The sequence below is a fragment of the Strix aluco genome, chromosome 3 (assembly GCF_031877795.1).
Source record: "Strix aluco isolate bStrAlu1 chromosome 3, bStrAlu1.hap1, whole genome shotgun sequence".
Taxonomy (NCBI): Eukaryota; Metazoa; Chordata; class Aves; order Strigiformes; family Strigidae; genus Strix; species Strix aluco.
Window position 1 is genome coordinate 42,961,933 of NC_133933.1, and position 20,099 is coordinate 42,982,031.

Consider the following 20,099-nt stretch of genomic DNA (forward strand, 5'->3'; position numbering starts at 1 on the left):
CCTCCACTGATGGTTCACAGACAGGAACTGTTGCTTGAACATAGGTGCTGATGCCACTAGCCTGCTATCATCTATACTGTTTTATGGCTAGCATACCCGGCACAGTACTGGTCCAGCCCAGCTAGCCCTTTCATACACTCTTTTATACACAGCTGGGAGATGGCATGTGCCAGAGACTGTATCCAGCAGGCAGCTTGGAGGCAGACAGGCATCTTCTGTGGGGGAAGAGTGCTCTGGCATGTGGCTGACAGCCATAACATGCCACACATCTCCGAGGCCAGAAAAGCCTTGACCTGTTTCACTTACTGCAACAAACATGACCTTAGCGACTACAACACTCTCTAAGGACAAGGGAGAAACGGCTGAAAGAGCTGCACTCCTCTGTTTGAAGTAACTGCCCCATAGAATAGCCGACAGAACAGAACGCGTGCCTCCTGGACTACAGGATGATCTGTAGCCGGGTGGTTTAGTCAGTCTCTGCAGAAAGAGAATCCCCTTAAACAGAAAAGGCAACCGAACACAAGTCTCCCACATCCTAGATTAGAGTGTTCACCACTCAGAGCTTGAATAAAAAACAGTTGCCACCTCTGCTCCACAAGAGCATTTTGTGTGATGTTCAATCCTTTGTGGAGCTGGATCCAACTGCTCTCTCAGTGGAGCTGCAAAATGACAGGGATGCAACTGTAATTCATGGCCTTGAGGTGATACGCTGTAATGGCCAGTAACTGTATAGACAGAGGTTAATGTTCTGTTAGCCCTGCTGCAGCAGTCCAGCACCCTGACATCCTGACCAAATGAAGATCCCCGAGGAAACAGGCAAAGGAAAACCCAATTCCTGGACTGTAGTTTTAGGCAAACTGTTGTCAAAACTGCTTCGCACGGTTGAGACTGGAGGGTTTCTGAGCCCACCCCAAAGCTAGCACTTGCATTAGGATTGTCTCCACTAAAAGTTGGGGCGCTTAAAAAGGTTAAGCACAGCCTGGTTATGTCAAATACGAGATGGAGCCGTCAAGCTCGTAGGTTTCAGACCGGGTTTCCCTAGTCCTTGCCAGGGGCATCGACATTTGTTCGTTTTCACCCGGCCTTCAGCACCTCTCTGCCTTTACTCGCCACCTGCACGCGAACGGAGCGGCACCGCCTGCTCCCAGCGCCCTGCGCCCGGTGACCCCGCGGTCAGGCAGCGACCCGGGGGGGCACTGCCGGGCCGCGCTGAGCCGAGCCTCGCAGCACCTGCCGGGGGCTGAGGGAAGGCAGCCCCGCCGCTCCCCTCTCACCGGGGGCAGCCGCCTCCCCGCCGGGAGCCGCCGCCCCGCGCCCCTCCGGACAGCGCCTTCGCCCCGGGGCCGCCCGCCCGCCGCCCCTCAGCGACCGCCCTCGCGCCGCCCGCCCACCGCCGCCGGGGCTGCGGGGCCGGCGCGGGCCGGCGGAGGGAGGGGCCGGCGCGAGCCCCGCGGGGGGCAGCTCCCCTCGGGGCGGGCTGGGGCTCCTCGCCCGCGCCGGCGAGAGGGGCTGCGCCCTCTGACGAGCCCGGGCGAGGGGAGGCAGCGCGGCGGGGCGGGGCGGGGTGACCGCCGCGGCTCTAATTAAAGGCCGGGGCCAGCGCCGGCCGAGGGCCGTTCGCCGCCTCCGGTGCCCCCCCCGCACCCCCCGCCCGCCCCGAGCATGCAGTGCTTCCCCGGCCTGGTGCTGGCCCTCAGCTCGCTGCTGGGCGCGCTGGCGCTGCTGCAGCTCTCGCTGTACCTGCGGGTGCCGTCCCGCTACGGGAAGCACGAGGAGCGGCTGTGCCGGCCGCGGGGCCGGCTGCCGGCGCGCTGCGCCTGGTTCCTGCAGGAGCTGCCCTCCTTCCTGGTGCCCGCGCTGCTGCTGGCGCTGCGCAGCCCGCCCCGCCTGGAGCCGCTGGGCTGTCGCCTCCTCTGCTGCCTCTTCTGCTGGCACTACTTCTACAGGTACCGCCGCCGGGCACGGCTCCCGCCGCGCCCCCCCGGGGCCGCCCCCCGCGCCCGAGCGGCGGCTGCGGAGAGCCGCGGCCTCCCGCGGACAGAGGGGGAGGTGCCGAGGCGAGGGAACCCGCGGGAACGGGCGGCGGGGCCGGGGCAGGTCCGGGCTGCGGCTGCGGTGGGGCCGGGGCCGGGGCGGGTCTCGGCTGCGTCGCCGCTCCCCTGCGCGGTCCTTGGGCCGGCGGGAGGACGAAGGGGGCGGCCGCTCCGCGTCCCCGGCCGGGCTTTGCTCGAACGCAGGGGCCGGTCGGGTCTGCGCCTCTGCCCCGACCCGGCCACCGGGGGAAGAAGCAGGTGCCACTCGGGTGCTTGAAGGAGCGGAGAAGACGTATGCTTTGGATTTTTATCTTAAAAAAAAAAAAAGGGGGGGGGGCGGGGGGACGAGGTTCCGCTAAACTGGATCAAAGTTCTGGGTGAAACTAATCCAAAGACGATGTAAAGGAACGTGCGAGGGGCTTATTGCGGGCCGGAGAAGCGCAGCGCCGGGAGCAGCGCCGGCCGTGGGCCCCCCGTGGGGCTGGCCCCGGGGCTGAACCGCCGCGGCAGCGGGGCAGCGAGTGACCGAGCCGCGCGGCTGTGCCCTTAGCGCGGGGACAGGGTCCCTGCAGGCTTGCCGCACCACTGCACAGAGGCTGGTGCTTTAAGCTCCGTTTGTCATTCCCACTTCACTACCGAAGTGCCAATTTATCTTTTTATCTTTTTTTTTTTTTTTAGAAACTTTGTCAGTGAATGCTGTAACTCTAATTCATTCTGCATTTACTAATCAGGAGCTCAAAGAAAACGTAGAGTTTTGACCCACTGTTGGTGATAACTTTGAAGTGACATAGCTCTACAGTTGCCACCTGGTTCTGCAGTCAGGGGGACTTGGTCCTGGAGTATATGGCCAGAATATATCTGCTGACAGATTGAGCCGAGTGTGTTTTATCTGCTGCTCCACTTCCATTTTCTATGGAGTTCTTCCACGAGGAATTTGACTTTTGGGTCTCTGTTCACAGAAAAAAAAGGCTTTTCACAAATGGCAGGTGCACGTGACAACGTTATGCCATTACATAGTAAAGAGCTATGTAACATCTGAAGCAAAACTTTTTTCTGACTTGGTTTGCCATTTTTTACTCCAATCCCTATTTCTATTTTTTGTTTGGCTTCCTAGAAATAGAAAACATTAATGTAATAATTGATCAGAAATTATTATTTGCAACTCAACCAAAATCAATATGTTGAAAATCCAGCAGCAGTATCTCTGCAGACAGTTAGGGATAGAAACTCTAGGCTGTTGTAGATAAATTTAAAATGGAGAATGGTTTAAAGTGCAAAAATACTTATGTTAGAGATCTATTCGTTATCACTAACATTGTCTTTGCTGCACTAAGTCAGCTGGAGGACACTACCTGTAACACATTTGGCTCCCAGAAGGCTAATGTATTGATGGTATGTAGTCATACTACATTTAATTTAATGCATTCTGCTGTTCCCAAGAATTCCCGATCATTTCAGAAACACAGAAATCAATGGTCACCACTAGATAACTGAAAGAACTGTTACCCTACCGGTATGCATACATCTTTTGAGTCAGTGGCTTCTTTTTTCAACATTACAGCTAGACTTGGGCAGAAGCACTGTGTTTTCATACATTTTCTTTCTCAAACAATTTGGGGTCTTCTTATCTGTGGCTGGAGTATACTTTTTCCCTTTTAAAAATGAAAGTCCTCTTTTTAACCAAGTCTGTATAACAATTTTGTTTCTAATGCTGCATGTTACTCCAGTTTTATTCTTACAGTGTGCAGCCTCTTCTCATGCAAGCCATTCTGAGATTCTACCAAATCAATTAGTATTTGAAATGTCGTAGTAAATATTAGTGCTCTGTTGTTATGTAAAAGAGCAACAAAAATTGCAATTAGGAGTTTTTCTGGGTGTCACCTGATGCTATGGGGACAAGCAGGTTCTGTGAGGGATCCTTGGTAGAATGACCAATGGCCACAGGATTGTGGTTGTAATCAGAGCTTTATTATTACATAAAAAGCTTTAACAATCAGCATAGTTTGTTATCTACAATTTCTAGTAGTTAGTATAGCTTATTGTTACACAGAATTTTTAGCAGTTAGCATAGCTTACAGTTAAACAAAATTTCTAATCATTTACATGGCGCTCTTATTATCTAGAATTTTTATATACCTAGACTTTTTAGTCACCTGGACCCTCCAGATCAAGTCAAATCTTCATAATCAGGGTGTGATACCATAATTGTAATCTAGACTCAGACTTCACCTAAAAGAATGTAAGTTACTCAGTCCTTGGAGGAAGAAGATGACAATGGTGAAGGCATCCCTGACCACCGGGGGATAACAGGGTTTGCCATCCAGCAGCAGTTCCTCTCTAAGCCCATGTGCAGCTGCTGGATTTTATAGGCGGTATCTCATGTGCTGTTACGTTTCCCTGTTCCATAGCGGGTGCCACCACATCCTGGCGACAGCACTGGTGGGCAAACTGTCTTATTGCAATGTTGAAAAAGGGGTAGAAGAAGCCAGGGGGTTGGTGTGATATGTGATCAGCACGCTTATGTATTATGGCTGTTTGCCTTATAAAATGGCATTGGTTATGCTAACCGTATTACCAGGGGCTACTGGTATGAGCAGGGGCTACTGGTCACACTGGGTTAGGACACTTCATCGGCATCGGTATTTGAAAAGAGGTTCAGTACTTTAATATAACAGCCAGACTTCATCCTGGTATTTTTTCAATTTATTATCTTTACTAGAAATAATCTAACAACAGTTTCAAATACTTTTGTGATTGAACTTGACTGCAGGTATAACGAGTAAAACATACAATTGATCAATAATAAAATTACATTTACTTAATGGTGCAGTTTTTCTGACTTGAAAATTTTGAAGTGAATAAAACTGTTCCACTTTTAATTATAAATATGTTTTGTTAATCTACTCCTACTTTTACTACTGATCATCTGATATCTGTATTTAAGCATTCCTTTATGTTTGTACGAAACAGAGAGAAAAGTTTCTTCTTATATTGTTGCATAATTTAGTGACTTCTTTCTCTCCACAGGAAAGCTTTTATCATTCCTAATTTTGTCTCATCTATTAAACCAAACATACATGCGGAAGGGAAGCTTTGATTAGAGGTATGCTCAGCAGGACAATATAGTCCATAATGGAGAAACATAGATTTTAAAAAGACCACTCTGCTAGCTATTCTGCCTTCCTATATGTTATGACCAGCTGTGCTGCCCCAGTAGCTTGTGTTTGGCTGAAGGATGTATTTTGGAGTAACTTCAAGTCTTGGTCTGAAGACCCCAGGAGGTGAAGAATCCATCATTTTCTATGGAGAATCCACTGTTTTCTTTGGTAGTGTAGTCTTCTGAACTCTTTTTACTATCACTTAAACAACATGTTTAAAATGTCTTGCTTGAATTTGACGAGCCTTGATTTTGTCCCAGTGGTGCTGTTTCTCACTCTGTGCTAATTTAAAGCACTCCTTAGTATCCTTTAGTACTTTCTTACCATGATATCACTTATACAGTAATCAGATCATCTTTTCAATCTGCTTGTTACAGAGCTGTCAGGTCCTCCATCTGCACCAGTGTGATCCAGATAATATAGCAGCACATGATCATATTTCTGATGAATTAGCTACTGCACATGATATGGTGTTTATGCTGAATTTATGTTTTTATGCTGGATTTATGCCAGCTACAGGGGAACAGACATTACCTGATCTGACATAGAGTTAGAGTGGTACAGACACATGATACTTCATCCAGCACGAAGCTGGTCAGGATAAAATTACCTTTTCATAAATTTAGGAACAGGTTTAAACCAGCAAAATTAATTTGTCCTGCTTTTGGACATGGTGTCAAGTAGCCACAACACATTTTGTTTGATCTGAGGTATCCTAAACCAGATTTATAATGTCACTGAACCACAGCTGAAGGCCCTCAATGCAAGACATTTTTTTCCCTCAGCCCTCAGATGATTCCTGTGGCTTTTTTCCTCTCCTCCTTTCCTATATCCATTTTAAAATGAAGATATCAGTGTTATAGTACCACCAGCATTGTAGTACCGCATCTAGAGACATCACTTTCCTGTTCCTATATGCTACTCCCATGCTTACAGATCGGAAGAGTGCTTTTTATTTTGGAGTCACACTAGGAAGCCCTGTGTTTCCAGGCTACTTTGAACACCCTGGAGCTGGTGTAACCACGACTGTAACCAAGATTACAATCTACAACTCCTTAGGAATGGTTTGTGTTCGTATGGCTGTATTTCTTTGATTTTAAAGTAACTATTCTGTATGGGCTTAGTGCTCAGTAATGCTGTCCTACCCACATTGATATTTACCAGTTGTCTATAACTCGTGTCATTTGCCAGCTTTATCAGTGGTAATTTTGTACTTCTTGTAAAGCCATTGAGGAGTGTTGTAAGGACCACTCTGATCCTCTTCTGGAAACTCCCTGGGTTAATGCTGATGGTTTCTCATTGACCAGGACCTTGTAGAACCTCTCTGCTTGCCCAGTGGAGCCCTGTGAGCCAGGTCTGGCAGGTGGTGTGCTCCCATCCAGCCCACTGCTAAAAGAGAAGGGAGATGGTCATCTGGGTACCAACTGCTGGCCAAAGAGCGCCCCCCGCCCCGCCCCGCAGTCCAATACAAAGATTTGCTGCCTGAGAGGGTGCAAGAAGGAGGTGGATGGAGCCAGGAGACCTCCCTCCTTCCTGCCTTGGCCCGGGAGCAGCAGTCCAGCAGCCTGTGGTGAACCATGACAGCGGTACGCTCTCCATCGTTCTCTGCTACCACTAGGCAGCAGCCTCTCTCTTTGTGACAAGCACAAGATGGTGTGTTCCCTGAGGCTTTCATGAAGGGCTAAAGGCAGGTTAGTGCTGCTGCTGAGGGGAGGAAAGGGGAGGGAGGAATCCCCAATCCCACCCCCTGCTTTTTGGTCTGCTGTCCTTAGTTAGCCAGCCCTTTATCTCTCAATGTGCACTTTATTACTACAGCATGGTGTGAATTTAATCAAATCCAAATGCTCTATGATGCTAAGACAAACGTCCTGTAAAAATCTGAATTTATCACATCTGTTTTAGATAAGCTCATAGCTTCTTCACTTTCATAAGGTAGGGCCTCCAAAACTACCAGAGTGGGAAGGCAGAAAAAAAGGAGAAAGAAAGTGAGAAAAGCACTGAATGCCAAGTCTGCCATCTGTATGTGCAATCTCCGTGAAAAGCTGGCCATGTGAGCTGAAAATGATGAGTGGCATAAGATGTATATACAGGAATACTTCTTGTGATAAATGGCTTATAAAGTATTTCGCTTTGAAATGTAGTTTGTAATACAGCCTTTCCTGCTAAAGGGGGTGTGCTGGTTAAGGAATACAGTGAGAATGCCAGCTGAAGCCCTCAGGTGGCGGGGAGAAACCTGTTTGCTGCATTTCCATTTTGCAGTCCAGCTTCAAAGACCAAAGGTGGGAAACAAGACGTAAGATGATGAGAGGAAGCCATCACAATCAAATTCCATATAAACCTTAATGCTGCATTTCTCTCAGAAGTGAGAAAGACAGAGTGGCGAGGGGCCAAGGAGATGCCACCATACACAGTGACAGGGAGGGAAGGCCTTGTCTCACTGACCTACAAAACTAGTCCTGAAGACACTGGTGTAAAAGAGAGGGTGCTGCATTTGCCCCCCAGTCTGCTGCCTGTAGTAGCTGAGGCATCAGCAATTCAAAGAGGCATTTCAGTTTCAAATGCCACCTAGAGTTACATTTAATTATTTATTTTCTTCTCTTGCAACTTTGTTTCCAAGCTTTTACTCTGTTAGTGTGTGTATATATATATATATATATAAATTTGCTGGTTTAATTTCTGAAGTGCACTCAGGTGAATGTGACAGACATTAAGTGTGCTGCTCTTTCAGACACAGGTTGGATCCCTAAACCCCGTTGGTTGCGGGTAACTCACTTAGTGTGCCTGTACTTGGTTTCCTACAAATTGACATCTTTCTAAAAAGATCAAGAAATGCAGACTTTCATGGCAAAAGAATGGGAAACCAGGAGCATTTGAAAACAGTATCCCTGCATAAGTTTTTTACACTCATTCTGGCCAGTTCCTCTGTCTCCAAATCTAAGCTGGGGGGAGAAAGAAAAAGACTCTCCCTCTTCCCAGGCTCTGCAGAATGTGGCTCATGTAGTCCCTTTTTAAGCCTATGGTACTGCCTGGTTGGTCAGGCAGGTGCAGCATTTACCTGGACAAGCTGGTCATTTTTTTGTGTAGGCGTGCCTACTTGTGATCAGCGAGAAAAGCAGCTCAGGCCTCCAGAGAAATGCAGACAGATGCTGGCCCCAAATGAGTATGTCATTTATAAATTAATTTGCTCATAATTTGTAGAGGTATTTTGTATTAGTTCATAAGGAGTTTTAGTTATGTTTTTTGAAACATGAAGTGGGTAAACAGAGCGATTAGATTAAGTTTGAAGTATGTCTTTAGTTTTCCAAGTGGTACTCTCCTCGCTAATAATATATAATCAGACCATATAATAACCACCAGATTAAATCCAGAGATTACTTTTTTCCTCTCATAGAAATAGTTATTTTATCCTTTTGTCTTAGAAAGTCACCATCATTATGTGTCAATAACTAAAGACTTTTATTATTGGCCTCATGAAACCTATCATTAATCTTGCAATACACAACATGCAGGTATTTGACAAGTAACAAATCCTATTCTCTGTTTTGCTTCACTTCGATGCTTTGCAATAGGCCCTAACCAGAGTCGTTTTGGCCTTCACCAGCTACACAGTAATATATTTGTGTCCTCTCTCCTGCTCGTTGGACTTATCAGTAACTCTAGATCTGATAGCGATATCCCTAACAGAGGCTGGCCATTCACTCTGCCTCTTTCGTGCGTTCCTTTCTCTCCAGTCAACGAGTTTAACTTTTTGTGACTTATCCCAGTGAGTTTCAGTAATGCTAATATCTAATTTCTTCAGTGAACATACTAGATTCATTGCTATTTTTACCCAGGTTCCTCAAATTAATGTATGGATAGTCAACAAAAGTCTCTCTTTGTATGCTTTGCCACAGAAGTGTAATATTTTCATGTACCCGGTGCTGGTGTGGAGTTTGTTTCTTTGCAGTCTCCTCTAGCATTATTAAATACTTCCTAATTATGCTCTCAAAATAGAATACTAGCTGATTGCCTTCCGAACTATGAGCACAAATAATTCTATTTATACATTCCTTTCCCCTTGGAAAGGCGGCTAACATTACAGAAACCTATAGTTTTTGCCCAGCCCAAAGTGTACCCACATAATTTTTCCTTTTATCTCTTGGACTGGAAGAATTTCTGCAGAGATAAGACTTTTACGTTTCTTTACTTCCTTTCAAGACAACATGCCTGTTAACAGTATATTTCTGTCTGATGCCAATCCATTTGTGCTAGTTTGTCACTACAAGGCAGCTTTACAATCCTTTATGGTTTGGGGTTTTTTTGCTCCAGGTTTTCTTCCCAGATAGGCATTATTGTGTGCCATGTTCCTGCTCTCCATTCCTCATCATACCCACTGATCCTACTGTGCCACCTAAGGCCATAATTACTTAATCTGATTGTTCAAGAAGGTTTTGTGTGCTTGCGTGCTGTACACAATTTGTGATTCGAGATGACATTTGTTGTCTTGCAGCCAGTCCACTGGCCTGAGCTCCATACACAGAATGTCTGTTCTGTCCTCCAGAAATAAAGGGAAGCACAATACACACAGAGCAGGTCACAGAAGTTTTTTCTCTTCATTCCATCTCTGCTACCTGGAGCAGGGCCATAGCTAAAGGATTATTCATGTTTCCTCTGAAACTTCTCTGTCACTCCTACTTGCCTGTCACTGATGAATACGCAAAGGCTTGGTGGGCGCTCAATCCCAGCTGCTCTGCAGAGAGCTGTTCAGATTGCAGTCCCAGGGCAAAGACCTAAAATCCCAGCCATGAGGCTGTCGCCAAGGCACAAGCAGGCCCCTCTGATCTCACCTATGTGAGGTTTGGGCCCAGTGAGGACGTTACAACACTTGTTATCCTGGGAGTTTAAAGCCTTATTTTTTAGAAGGTGCATTCTGAGCACCAAACTCCACTGAGCTTTGATAAGACTGGTGAGGATCTGGATTTGCATTACCAGATTCCTGCTGTTGATATTGGAAAAGCAGGGTTATAAAGGGCTATACTAAGACAGAGAGAAAAAAGATTAAATTATATACAGGAGTTTCAGTAAACGTTTTTACTTACAAATAATAATGCTTTTATGAAACAAAGAACTTACTTGTTTTAATCACGGGATGTCTGTACTATTCCCTTATTGGGGCTGCTCTTTTCAGTAGGAAATAACAAGCAAGGGAAAAGCATTAAGATTCATTCCATATGCACAGTGGGAAATTTGTTGTGGACCTTGCTCTTTCAAGGTCCACAAGTCTATGGGAGGAGGTAGCACTTTTTTACTGAGCCAATAAATATAGATTGACAAAAGGACAAATTTTCACAAGCCCCTTTGTGTACTCAAAAGCTTATACAATTAGGTCATTTCCCAGTTTTAGGAAACTCTGTTAAGAAGAAAAAATTATGAAATAACCTCCTAGTAGTATGATTATAAATATATGTCCATCCCAGACACTGCACCTATTTCCCTTGGCATAAGTTATATTCTTGGTATCTCCTTCAAAATTAAAGTCATTTTGGTCAAGAAGAATTATGACAAATAAATACTTTCAAACTATAAATCAAAATAAGTTACACACCTTGAAGTGTCCTTCTTTCCCTCTAGATGTTGATTTGAATCTGGCAGGTGAATTGATCAGTAGGGTGATCCTCACTGAGTTTGGTCAAATAATTAAATTAATGTACGTCTACACCATTTGAACATAAGAGCTGTGTTAATCTTTGCTGACCACTCAGCTGACATTGTAATTATTTTTGGAATATCTCATAGATATAACAATAGTAATGAAATTATTTTGTAAAAAAATTTTAATACTAAAACTGGGTTAAAATATTCAGTGCAAATGCATGGAAAAAGTCAACTGATAAGAAGAAAAATGTATCTATTTTTGGATAGTTGCAAATTCAATTTAAGACCCAGCTAAATTTTATCTAGCTGTGAACTTCTGAAACATCAAGTGCTGCCCTATTAATACTTAAGGATGGGCAGAAAGTTTCACCATTCCTAGAAAGACGCATCAAAATGTGAACTGCAATAGCAATGAAAGAAGGTCACATTTGAAGGAGATTAGTTTTGACCTCTTCCTTCCTAATTACTCTTTATAGACAGGTAATGGAGTAGCAACACCCACAGTCAACTTTTGCCATATATAAAATGCTGTTTCACTTGTTAACTGTGCTAGAGTTCATCAACTTAATCCAATACTTTCCATGCTGGGAGACTGCCTCCCAGAAATGTCTTTGGAAAATGTCACTGTATCAAGGTTGTCTGCAAAGAGATGTGCTGTCTACTAGAGAAAGAGGGTTTGCCTATCAGAGATGTTAAGGAACAGATCAATTCCCAGGCAGGACTCTGCTGGAGCAGATCCTGGGGCAGAGTGACAACCTGCAGCACTTTGATGTATTGGTAAAGATGGGCTGGGTGACTTTCCTAAAAAGCCAAATCCCCTTGAGCAAGGTCTTCATGTCATCATTTGGTGTGGGGCAGGAAGGCTGAAGAGAGCTCTGAATAAGCTAGCTGGGCTACTCAAAGCAGTCTAGTCACATTAGCGTGGTCTCCTGCTAGAGATGCACATGAAAATACCTCTGGACAGCATGGTCCTGCAAACCTTCCAGTGACTCCTGTCACATACCTGGGGTAGGACAATGCATGTGCATCTATAAAACTTTTGCCACTCCTGAGAACAATGAAGGACAGGAAAAAAAAGTTGTATTTACGTTATGTTATTGAGTTCTTTGTGTTTATTTGCTCCTCTTTAGAACCCTTTTTTTTAAAAAAAGAGAATCATGTTTTCAAACTTGGCCTGAGTTAAGGTTACTAGAGTGTAGATATGTGTCTCTGGTTGTTCTCAGGAAAAGCAATTTAAACTTGGCAGAGTTGTTTCTGAGAAATGCGTTTGTATTTGTTCAAACATAAAGTTTGTCAGCTTGTCAGCAAACATCTCCAGAGTTTGCCCATGCAGAGCAGTTCCTCTGGTTCATCAGAGGCTATAAGTAGGATCACTGTGTGTGAACCTGCCATCCAGCCAAGTATTGTCCAGGCCGAGACTGTAGGGGCAGAGCAGGATTTTTGATGCATTTCTGGCAGGTAGGGTACTCAACAGGGAAAAAGTGGTCTGCTAGCTGGAGTCCTGGCAGCATGGATTAGGAAAATACAAGTCTTGAATGCAGAGAAATAAAACCACTGTGAGACTTACAGTCAGGGCTAGAAGGTGGGAAGAGATAAAAAGGTCAGGTGAAAGAGAGTAGCACAGGAAGGGATAAGTAGGAGAATTGTTAGAAACAGCTAGGGCAGAAGGTGGAGCAGGAGTGAAAAGAAATGGAAGGGAGAAGGAGATGTGAGAGGGCAGTATCCAGATATCAAGAGACACTTTAATACTGACACTTCCTATGTGTTGAGTGTTTCACTTAACAACTTTCAGTGTTAGGAAATGTTTTAACACATTTTGGGAGAGAGCAAAGGTGACCGTGAGTCAGAGTCAGCCCATCGTAGCACTTTTCCACAGGAAAAAAAAGATGATATTAAGTCTTCTGATCATTCTAATGTGAGCACAAACTCGGGACCTGACCGGGCCATTTCAAATTTTGTTCCTCTCTGTACCGCCATGGATGCCATGAGGTCATACGGGTTCAGAAGAAATTTGGATTACTACCTTTCCAAGAGTAAAACATTTCAACCAATATTCTTCAAAATGTGAGCCTAAGGGTTTAGAAATTATAATTTTCAGCTTTAACATTTTTGATTGTTTTGGAAAAAAATGTATGCAGTGTTTCTGGCCATTTCAGTTATGAAGAAGACACTCCCAACACACAACAGGCCTAAACTGCTGCAGAGGTTTATTGCTGAATCTTTCAGTTTCTTATAGCATTTCTTTGCATAGTAACAAGTAAGGAAGAAGATGACCTGGTGATGCACTTCTGAACTCTGTGGACTGTGGTGAAACAGTCAAAAATCTTCTACCATTACCCTGCTGCATGTTGAAAGAGGCACTCTCAGCAGAGGCAGGACTTAGAACTGGTTTTGATAGGACCATCTATAAAACAGAGCTAGAGAGAAACTGCTTTAGTTTACAACCTCAGTTTTCTCAGGTTTTTTTTGTTTTGGTTTGGTTTGGGTTTTTTTTACAGCAACATATAGCTTACAATCTCGAACTACTTGTAGCAGAATAAACAACCCAGATGGGTCAAGTCTTTTGTGCTGAGGGTGAGACTTCCACAGCTGGCTGTCACCTAATGCCCCCGTGTTTTTAGGTGTGTATCTCAGACACTCACAGGTCCCCAAGGGTGGACAGGCTCCCCAGCTAGAGACTGGCACTGGCAATCCTCCACCACCAGGTACCTGGCCTGTTCCTCCCTCACACAAACCAATTGCATGGGCACTCGGGAGAGAGGAAACCCGGGAGGTCTGCACCTCTCCTCATGTCCACGAGTGCCCACTGTTGCTCTGGAACAAACAACCAGCTTCTGTTGCAGCAACTGTGTAGATCAATGCTGTCATATGTCCCAGTTACTCAAAGAGTTTGTAGTTTATTGAAATGTGACACTATGGAGTCAGCGCAAAGCCAACAGAATGTGGAATTAAATAGTATAGGAGGGGTGATGTGTTTTCATGTACAGGTCAATATAAACCATACTAATCCTGTGTCATTACTGAGTCCTTTCCAGCTACAGGATCTAGGAAAGTTGCTGCAGAGGAAACAAAGACCTGCTAGGAAGCCCAAGAGCAGCAATCCTGTTGCTAAAGGTACACAGTCATAACTGCAGAAGGAGAGGGACAAAGGTGAAAGAACTACAATGAAAGAGAGGCAGAGTGCAGTGGTAGGGCAGCGAGAGGGACAACTCCTAATTGGAAAAAAAGCACATGAAGAGCCATAAAGGAGATGAGAATCTTAAGAAGGAAGGACAAAGTCAGGAAGGCTGAAAGAGCAGAATGGAGACAGAGCAGGAGTTTAGGCATAGAAGAGGAAAAGAAGGAATTACTAGAATGGAAAAAGCCAGTTAAGGGTATTTTAAAGACTGTTAGCAATGTGTCTTCCAATTCTAGTTGCAACTCTAGAGTCTAGGGTATGTTGATTGGATACAGGCTGACCAAGATTTATCTTTGGAGAGGGATAGCTTACCAAATGTCTGGCTTTCTTTGGTCATTTCTCAGCCCCATGTGGGACTGCTTATGGAAAATAATTACACTTTCTCTGATAAATGCAGTTGTAAGAGCACAGATTTGTGTATCCTTGGATTTTGTGCCATTTTTCATGTAGATGCATCCTTTTGTTCTGCTCACACTCTCAGCCTCTGTGAACTCTCTGAACTCTCTGCTCCAGTGAAGCAGTGAGCTTTTTGAAGTGCGTAGCGTAGTGTCTGGTTAAGTTACTCTGGCACACGTTTCATGCTTTTGGCAGACACCCACAGTTTAGCAATAGGAACAAAGTGATCTGTCTTCATAAATATCGAGTGGTTATTTCTGGAGAAGAAAAGAGTGAGATACCTTGCTGAAATATATGCTTTGGCTGGCTAAGCCTTTGACACACCATTGCTTAGATAAAACAACAGACATTTAATCTTTAAGTGCTGCTGCCCTTTAGATACGATCAAGCAGTAGAGGCAATCATGAAACACCATGAGATCTGCACATTTTTTGTCACCACAATCCCTCTAGTCGTGTTGACCTTTGTCCTGTCCTCTAATCCCCATACAAGTATAAATCTGGACCAAGTTTAGTTAGGGTTTCAGCTGAGATAGCTGGCCTGGCATTGAGTTCAGTCTGCAGCCTGAGCAAAAGATTTTCTTGTGCTGTTTTTTTTGCTCAGCTTATTCCAGATCTCATCCCTGCGCCCCAGCTTCTGTCAGAGCCTCTCTCTCACAAAGATAGCTCCAAGTTCCCATTCCCAGATAGTTCCTGGCTGCGCATAGTCCTCAAATTTTCTTCTCATTCCTGATGGATGTTTGTCTGGCCTGTCCTTAACAATTGCCATTGATAGAGATTCCTTCAACCCTTCAGCTAGTATGTTCCAGTGCTTCTCTGTCCTTCCCTAATGCCTAAGCTGCATTTTCTGTACAGCTGTTTAGGCCTGTTACTTCTTATTTTATTCCCGGTAGACAAGGAGAATGTTTCATTTCTTTCTTCTTTGCAGCAATTTTTTATACAGTTGTATAAACAACCCTGAGTCCTTCAGTTTTCTGCATGTCACATTTCCTAGACTACAATTGTTTTTCTCTGGGCTGCTTCCACTTTGTCCTCATCTTCTGTAAAGTGCAGAGTTCAGCTGGACACAGTATAATTTAAGTTCCTATTAACACCATGCAAAGGGGAATGATTACTTCAGGTGTCTCCAACAGCACTCCCATTCCCACATTACATTTTAACATTCGCCTTTTTCACAACAGCCTGACATCATTAGCTCATGCTCAGCTACCAGCACTCCCTCTACTATCCAGCCTGTTCTCCAGCTTGTCTTTTACATTTTGTCAGTCTTACCCAAGTGCAGTATTTTGCCATTGTCTTCACTGATCACACCTACTGTTTTAAAACTATGAAACCAATATTTCAGGATTATTGTAAACTCTATCCCTCACTCTTGGTGTGCTCAGCATCTCCCAGAGTTGTGCCAGCCACAAACATCAGGAATGTTATTTTTTTTCCCAGAGGTGTATCATTCATGAAACAAACCTCTGAGTAGTACCAGAAAAGTCTTTTTCAGAACCTCTCTCAAAATATCCTTCTAGTTTGATAGGGAACAATTGTTAGCTATCCCTTGATATAATTTATCAATTAATTTTGCAGCCACTTAAAATAACATCCTCTAAACCAGGAAACCCCAAGTTACTTATAAGATTGACATGTGAGACAGTGTAAAAAATCTTACTGAGGTCAAGACATGGGTCAAGGCCTTCTGCTGCTACCGTCCCTCTCCTATAATATATCTAATTTATGTCAATTCCTTCACTCAACAAACCTATTTTAAGAAAATAGGATTACCTAAGTTAAATATGGAAATGAGTCCTGCCTCCAGCTGTTGTAGATATATAGCACTCCCAGTCAAGGAGGCTGTTACAAGTATTAGTGTTTGGCTTTTTGGACAAAAGGTCCATCATGCCGTACATCCTGCACTCCAGTACTTGGCTGTGTAGTACTTGGCTGAGGACAAACTGTGGGTCTGTGTGTGATGGTCATGATTTCAACAGGGATCTGTACAGAGGACCTATTTCCTTTGCTCTACTAGCTTCACTTCAACTTCTTTGGCTATGAAAGAGCAAAATATTTTAAAAACAAATCCCCATCTTTCCAATGAATTTGCCAAGTTTGGCAAGTGATGGCGAGAAAGATATTAACTGCTGGTTCTAGGCTCTTGCTTCAGTCACCTTTGGTTATAGGATTTCAGTCAATTTTTCACAAGGTTTATTTCAGCTCACTCAGATCTCCTTTCCACATTACAAACAAAAAGGAAGAAATAAGTGGTTAGCTAATAACAAATATAAATAAAATAATATTTCATAATTAAGGGTATTTAAAACCTATTTGGTGTTTGTACACCAAAATGGAAACATTTGAGAAACAAATATACTAATATAAATGTATACTGAGTGTAACTTGCTGATGGATTGTGACTTGCTGATGCATCTTGTTAATGCACCAAACCCAACAATTCTGTTCTTAGTTTCCCTTTAGAAAATGCATAATAATTGAGGTATAGGGTTTTGTTTCTATACCTGCTAAAGCCAGTAGAAAAGATCAATGCTTTTCACAATTCAATGCCTTTTTTTACAAGTGACAAGAAAGAATTCTTCTTTGTTGGTTCTAACTGAATGCTGGTAATCACTAGGAAATACCAGATTTATCCAGTGACAGTTTCAGAAGAGATGGAAGAAGAAGAAGAGGAGTAAGGAAGTAATTTATAAAAAAACTTGCAAAACACTTTTGAAACCTGCCTGCTGTTGCAGTGAATTTAGAAAAGCAAAAATTTTTGCCTTGGAGTCGAGCCTACACAGTTCTTTACTAATTAAAACCAAATACCCATTCTTAGGTCCTGTCCCTTCCATTTTCCTTCCTTTTTTCAATGACGTGTACTTTATTAAGTGTAGCACATCTAATAGTTCCTGTATGCAATGTGAAGAGTACTCCATTTCATCTGTAAACTGTATTTGTCCTTCTTACTTTGCTAACTGTATAGCATGCCTAAAATTTGTAGCAATCAATGAGGCACTACTGACTTGTGCTAGATGGTCAGAATGACTGATTTTAGGTGTTTATAGTGTTGGAACTGAGCATTACGTTGCTCAGATTCCTTAAATGTATCAAGGTCAAATGCATCATGTTTTTTTTCAGCTATGATAGTAATATAGAAGCAGCATTTTATTTTTAGCCATCCACATCAGAAACACATGCTTTTGCAAATATTTGTATATTTTTCCTATAATCCCACTTTATTCAAATGCAGTTATAAGCAACTGAGTTTTTCTGACCCGGCACCAAGGATTCAACCTGAAGTCTGTATTTAACTCTGTGGCCAGAAGTCAAGCGCAGTTGCTGATTCCCTTTGACTGTCAGTCTTTGATGAAGTTGGCTTCTGCAAATGCTGTCATCCATGGTGTCAGCCTTCCTGGGATAGTGAGTATCACTCTGCAGCTTTGCTCATAAATGCTGGTGTTAATCTTATCTATTCTAGGGAGTTTACTCTATCATTTTAACTCATTCAGTTTGTGTGTAATGGTAGATGGGTCGTGAGACATTATGAAACCCTGAAGTTATCATACTCTATTAGAGCAGAGGTCCTTCACAGTCAGCACTCTGTCTTGGCAGAAGCCAATATCAGATGATTCAAAAGAAAGGGCGGTAAATGATGGTCAGTTGCCTGGGGCAGCTGCTACCTTCTGCCTCTCTTAAATGGAATACAATATATCCCCTGAAATATGAAAATGAGTATGCATTCCAAACCTTTAGACTTTTTCTTCTCTTTTTTGGTTGGTTTCACTTTTGAAAGTATTTTGGGGTATTTTGTTTTACTTACCCTTTGAACTGATAGCAAGATTGCCTGCTGCTTGAAACTGGCATTTTAACTGTCACATTTGTTTAAACCCAGTCTGGGATAACTGAAAAATTTTGAATTGGGCACAAGAAAATTAGGTGCCAGTCTGTAACTTGTGGTTATCCCCCTTCTTCTCCCAGTCCTACCAAGCTCTTTACTTCAATGTTGTTTTTATATTACAGAAATTTCTTTTCATTGCATTCAAACTTACTTCCTTTCAGCATCATGAAAGCTCTTGGTCACAGCTATTCAGCTCTCCCAAATAAATTATTTTCTAATATTGTATGTTAAACTCCAGTCCAAATTCAGCAGCCCCAATAGTTCAGTATGGCAGTCTCTTCCACACCTCTTCCTGTTTCGCCACTGAATCTTTCTGCATTTCTGCTGTCTTTGCCTTAAATCAGTGCTGCCCAGACTTTCTGCTCTCCATTGTCCTTCTTCTCAAGAACTCCCCAAACCCAAGCGTGGTGCCATCTGTCTCAGGGTTTCCTCAGTCCTTCTCCCATCCCTTGATCAGGTGTGTGCCTGCATCTCTTGCCCAGGAAAGATGAGTCTGCTCCTGCCAGAAGTCTTCATCCAACCCTGAACCTGCTACTAAGAGACCACAAAGAAAGAGTGTCCCTATGAACAGGCTTCAGGTTGGATGAATTTAATGAGTGAGCCACAAGCAGCCCAAGGATTGTAGACTGAGCACATTGTTTTAGACAGAATACTCAGAAATTAATCTGACATGACAGGTTTACTGTTGTTTTATATAGCTGAACTTATACAGCTTTTCAGTAATATATGTATCTTTCTTGTTCCTTAAATTGTAGTCATCACAAGTTTGTCCAAGGGTCTTTGGAGGAACATGGAAGTAGGATGTTTTGCATGTGGTTTGGAAAGTCATAGCTAGATCTGTAAATCTGTGTGATTAAAATAAAAAGGGAGTTGTCTTGCTCCCATCACAGTCACTAGACAATGATTTAAGATGAATTTTCAAACTGGGTCTTTGACCAGCAAGTGATTACAGTTATCTGATGGTTTCACACAGTCCCAGTGATGCAGAAATTGGGCACGGAGCAGCCCTCTGCCCCAGGGAAGGAAGACATGCCCTGCAGCTGGCCATCACCCAGTGGCACACACAGCCACTGCACACCCTCTGCACTGGTGGGCTCCGCAGGCAGCTGGAGCTAGACAGCCGCTCCAGAAGAAAGCCCAACTTCTGAATTCACAGCCTTCCTTACGTCAGGAGATGAGATACACCTGCAACACTGCAGTCAAGAGATCTGCCGACTGTCCTGTACCTGCAGTGGGTATTGCCAGAGGCTTAACAGCCAGTCCAGCACTCCTGCCTGCTGGCATTGCTGGCATGTGTGTGACCTGGGTGGTAGCCCAGATTTTGTCCTTGAGGCTGTGCCAGAGCATGTCTCACTGTGCACACCTTCTTAGTCCACCCTGTGCAGTACAAGTGGTTGCTAATAACCTGCTTGCTCTCCTTGTTTAAATATTCTTGGCTTGTTGAGCTTTTAGGGCTACTACAGAGTGTGTAAGAATAAGTAGGAAAGGGCAAACCATCTCAGGGTGGGATGTTTGAGGAGTGGAATATAAGGGGTGAAGAAGCTCTACCCCAGTTTGTGACACCAGGGCATCTGTAGACATCATGATGAGGGAGAGTTAAAATGCTTGGTTTCACTTTTGAAAGTATTTTGGGGTATTTTGTTTTACTTACCCTTTGAACTGATAGCAAGATTGCCTGCTGCTTGAAACTGGCATTTTAACTGTCACATTTGTTTAAACCCAATCTGGGATAACTGAAAAATTTTGAATTGGGCACAAGAAAATTAGGTGCCAGGTTGTGCCCTGGTGTTGACTATACATGGATAATAGACTTGACAGTCT

General features: G+C 43.8%; 1 protein-coding gene across 1 annotated transcript in view; it reads left to right on the forward strand.

Annotated features, from left to right (window-relative positions):
- Positions 1 to 1,640: 1,640 nt before the first annotated feature.
- The window catches only part of SRD5A2 (steroid 5 alpha-reductase 2), a 28,319-nt gene continuing 9,860 nt past the window's right edge, over positions 1,641 to 20,099 (forward strand). Inside the window, exon 1 of the mRNA XM_074820661.1 lies at positions 1,641 to 1,946. Coding sequence (XP_074676762.1) covers positions 1,663 to 1,946 — 284 coding nt within the window. The 5' untranslated portion in view covers positions 1,641 to 1,662. The remainder of the gene's footprint in view (positions 1,947 to 20,099) is intronic.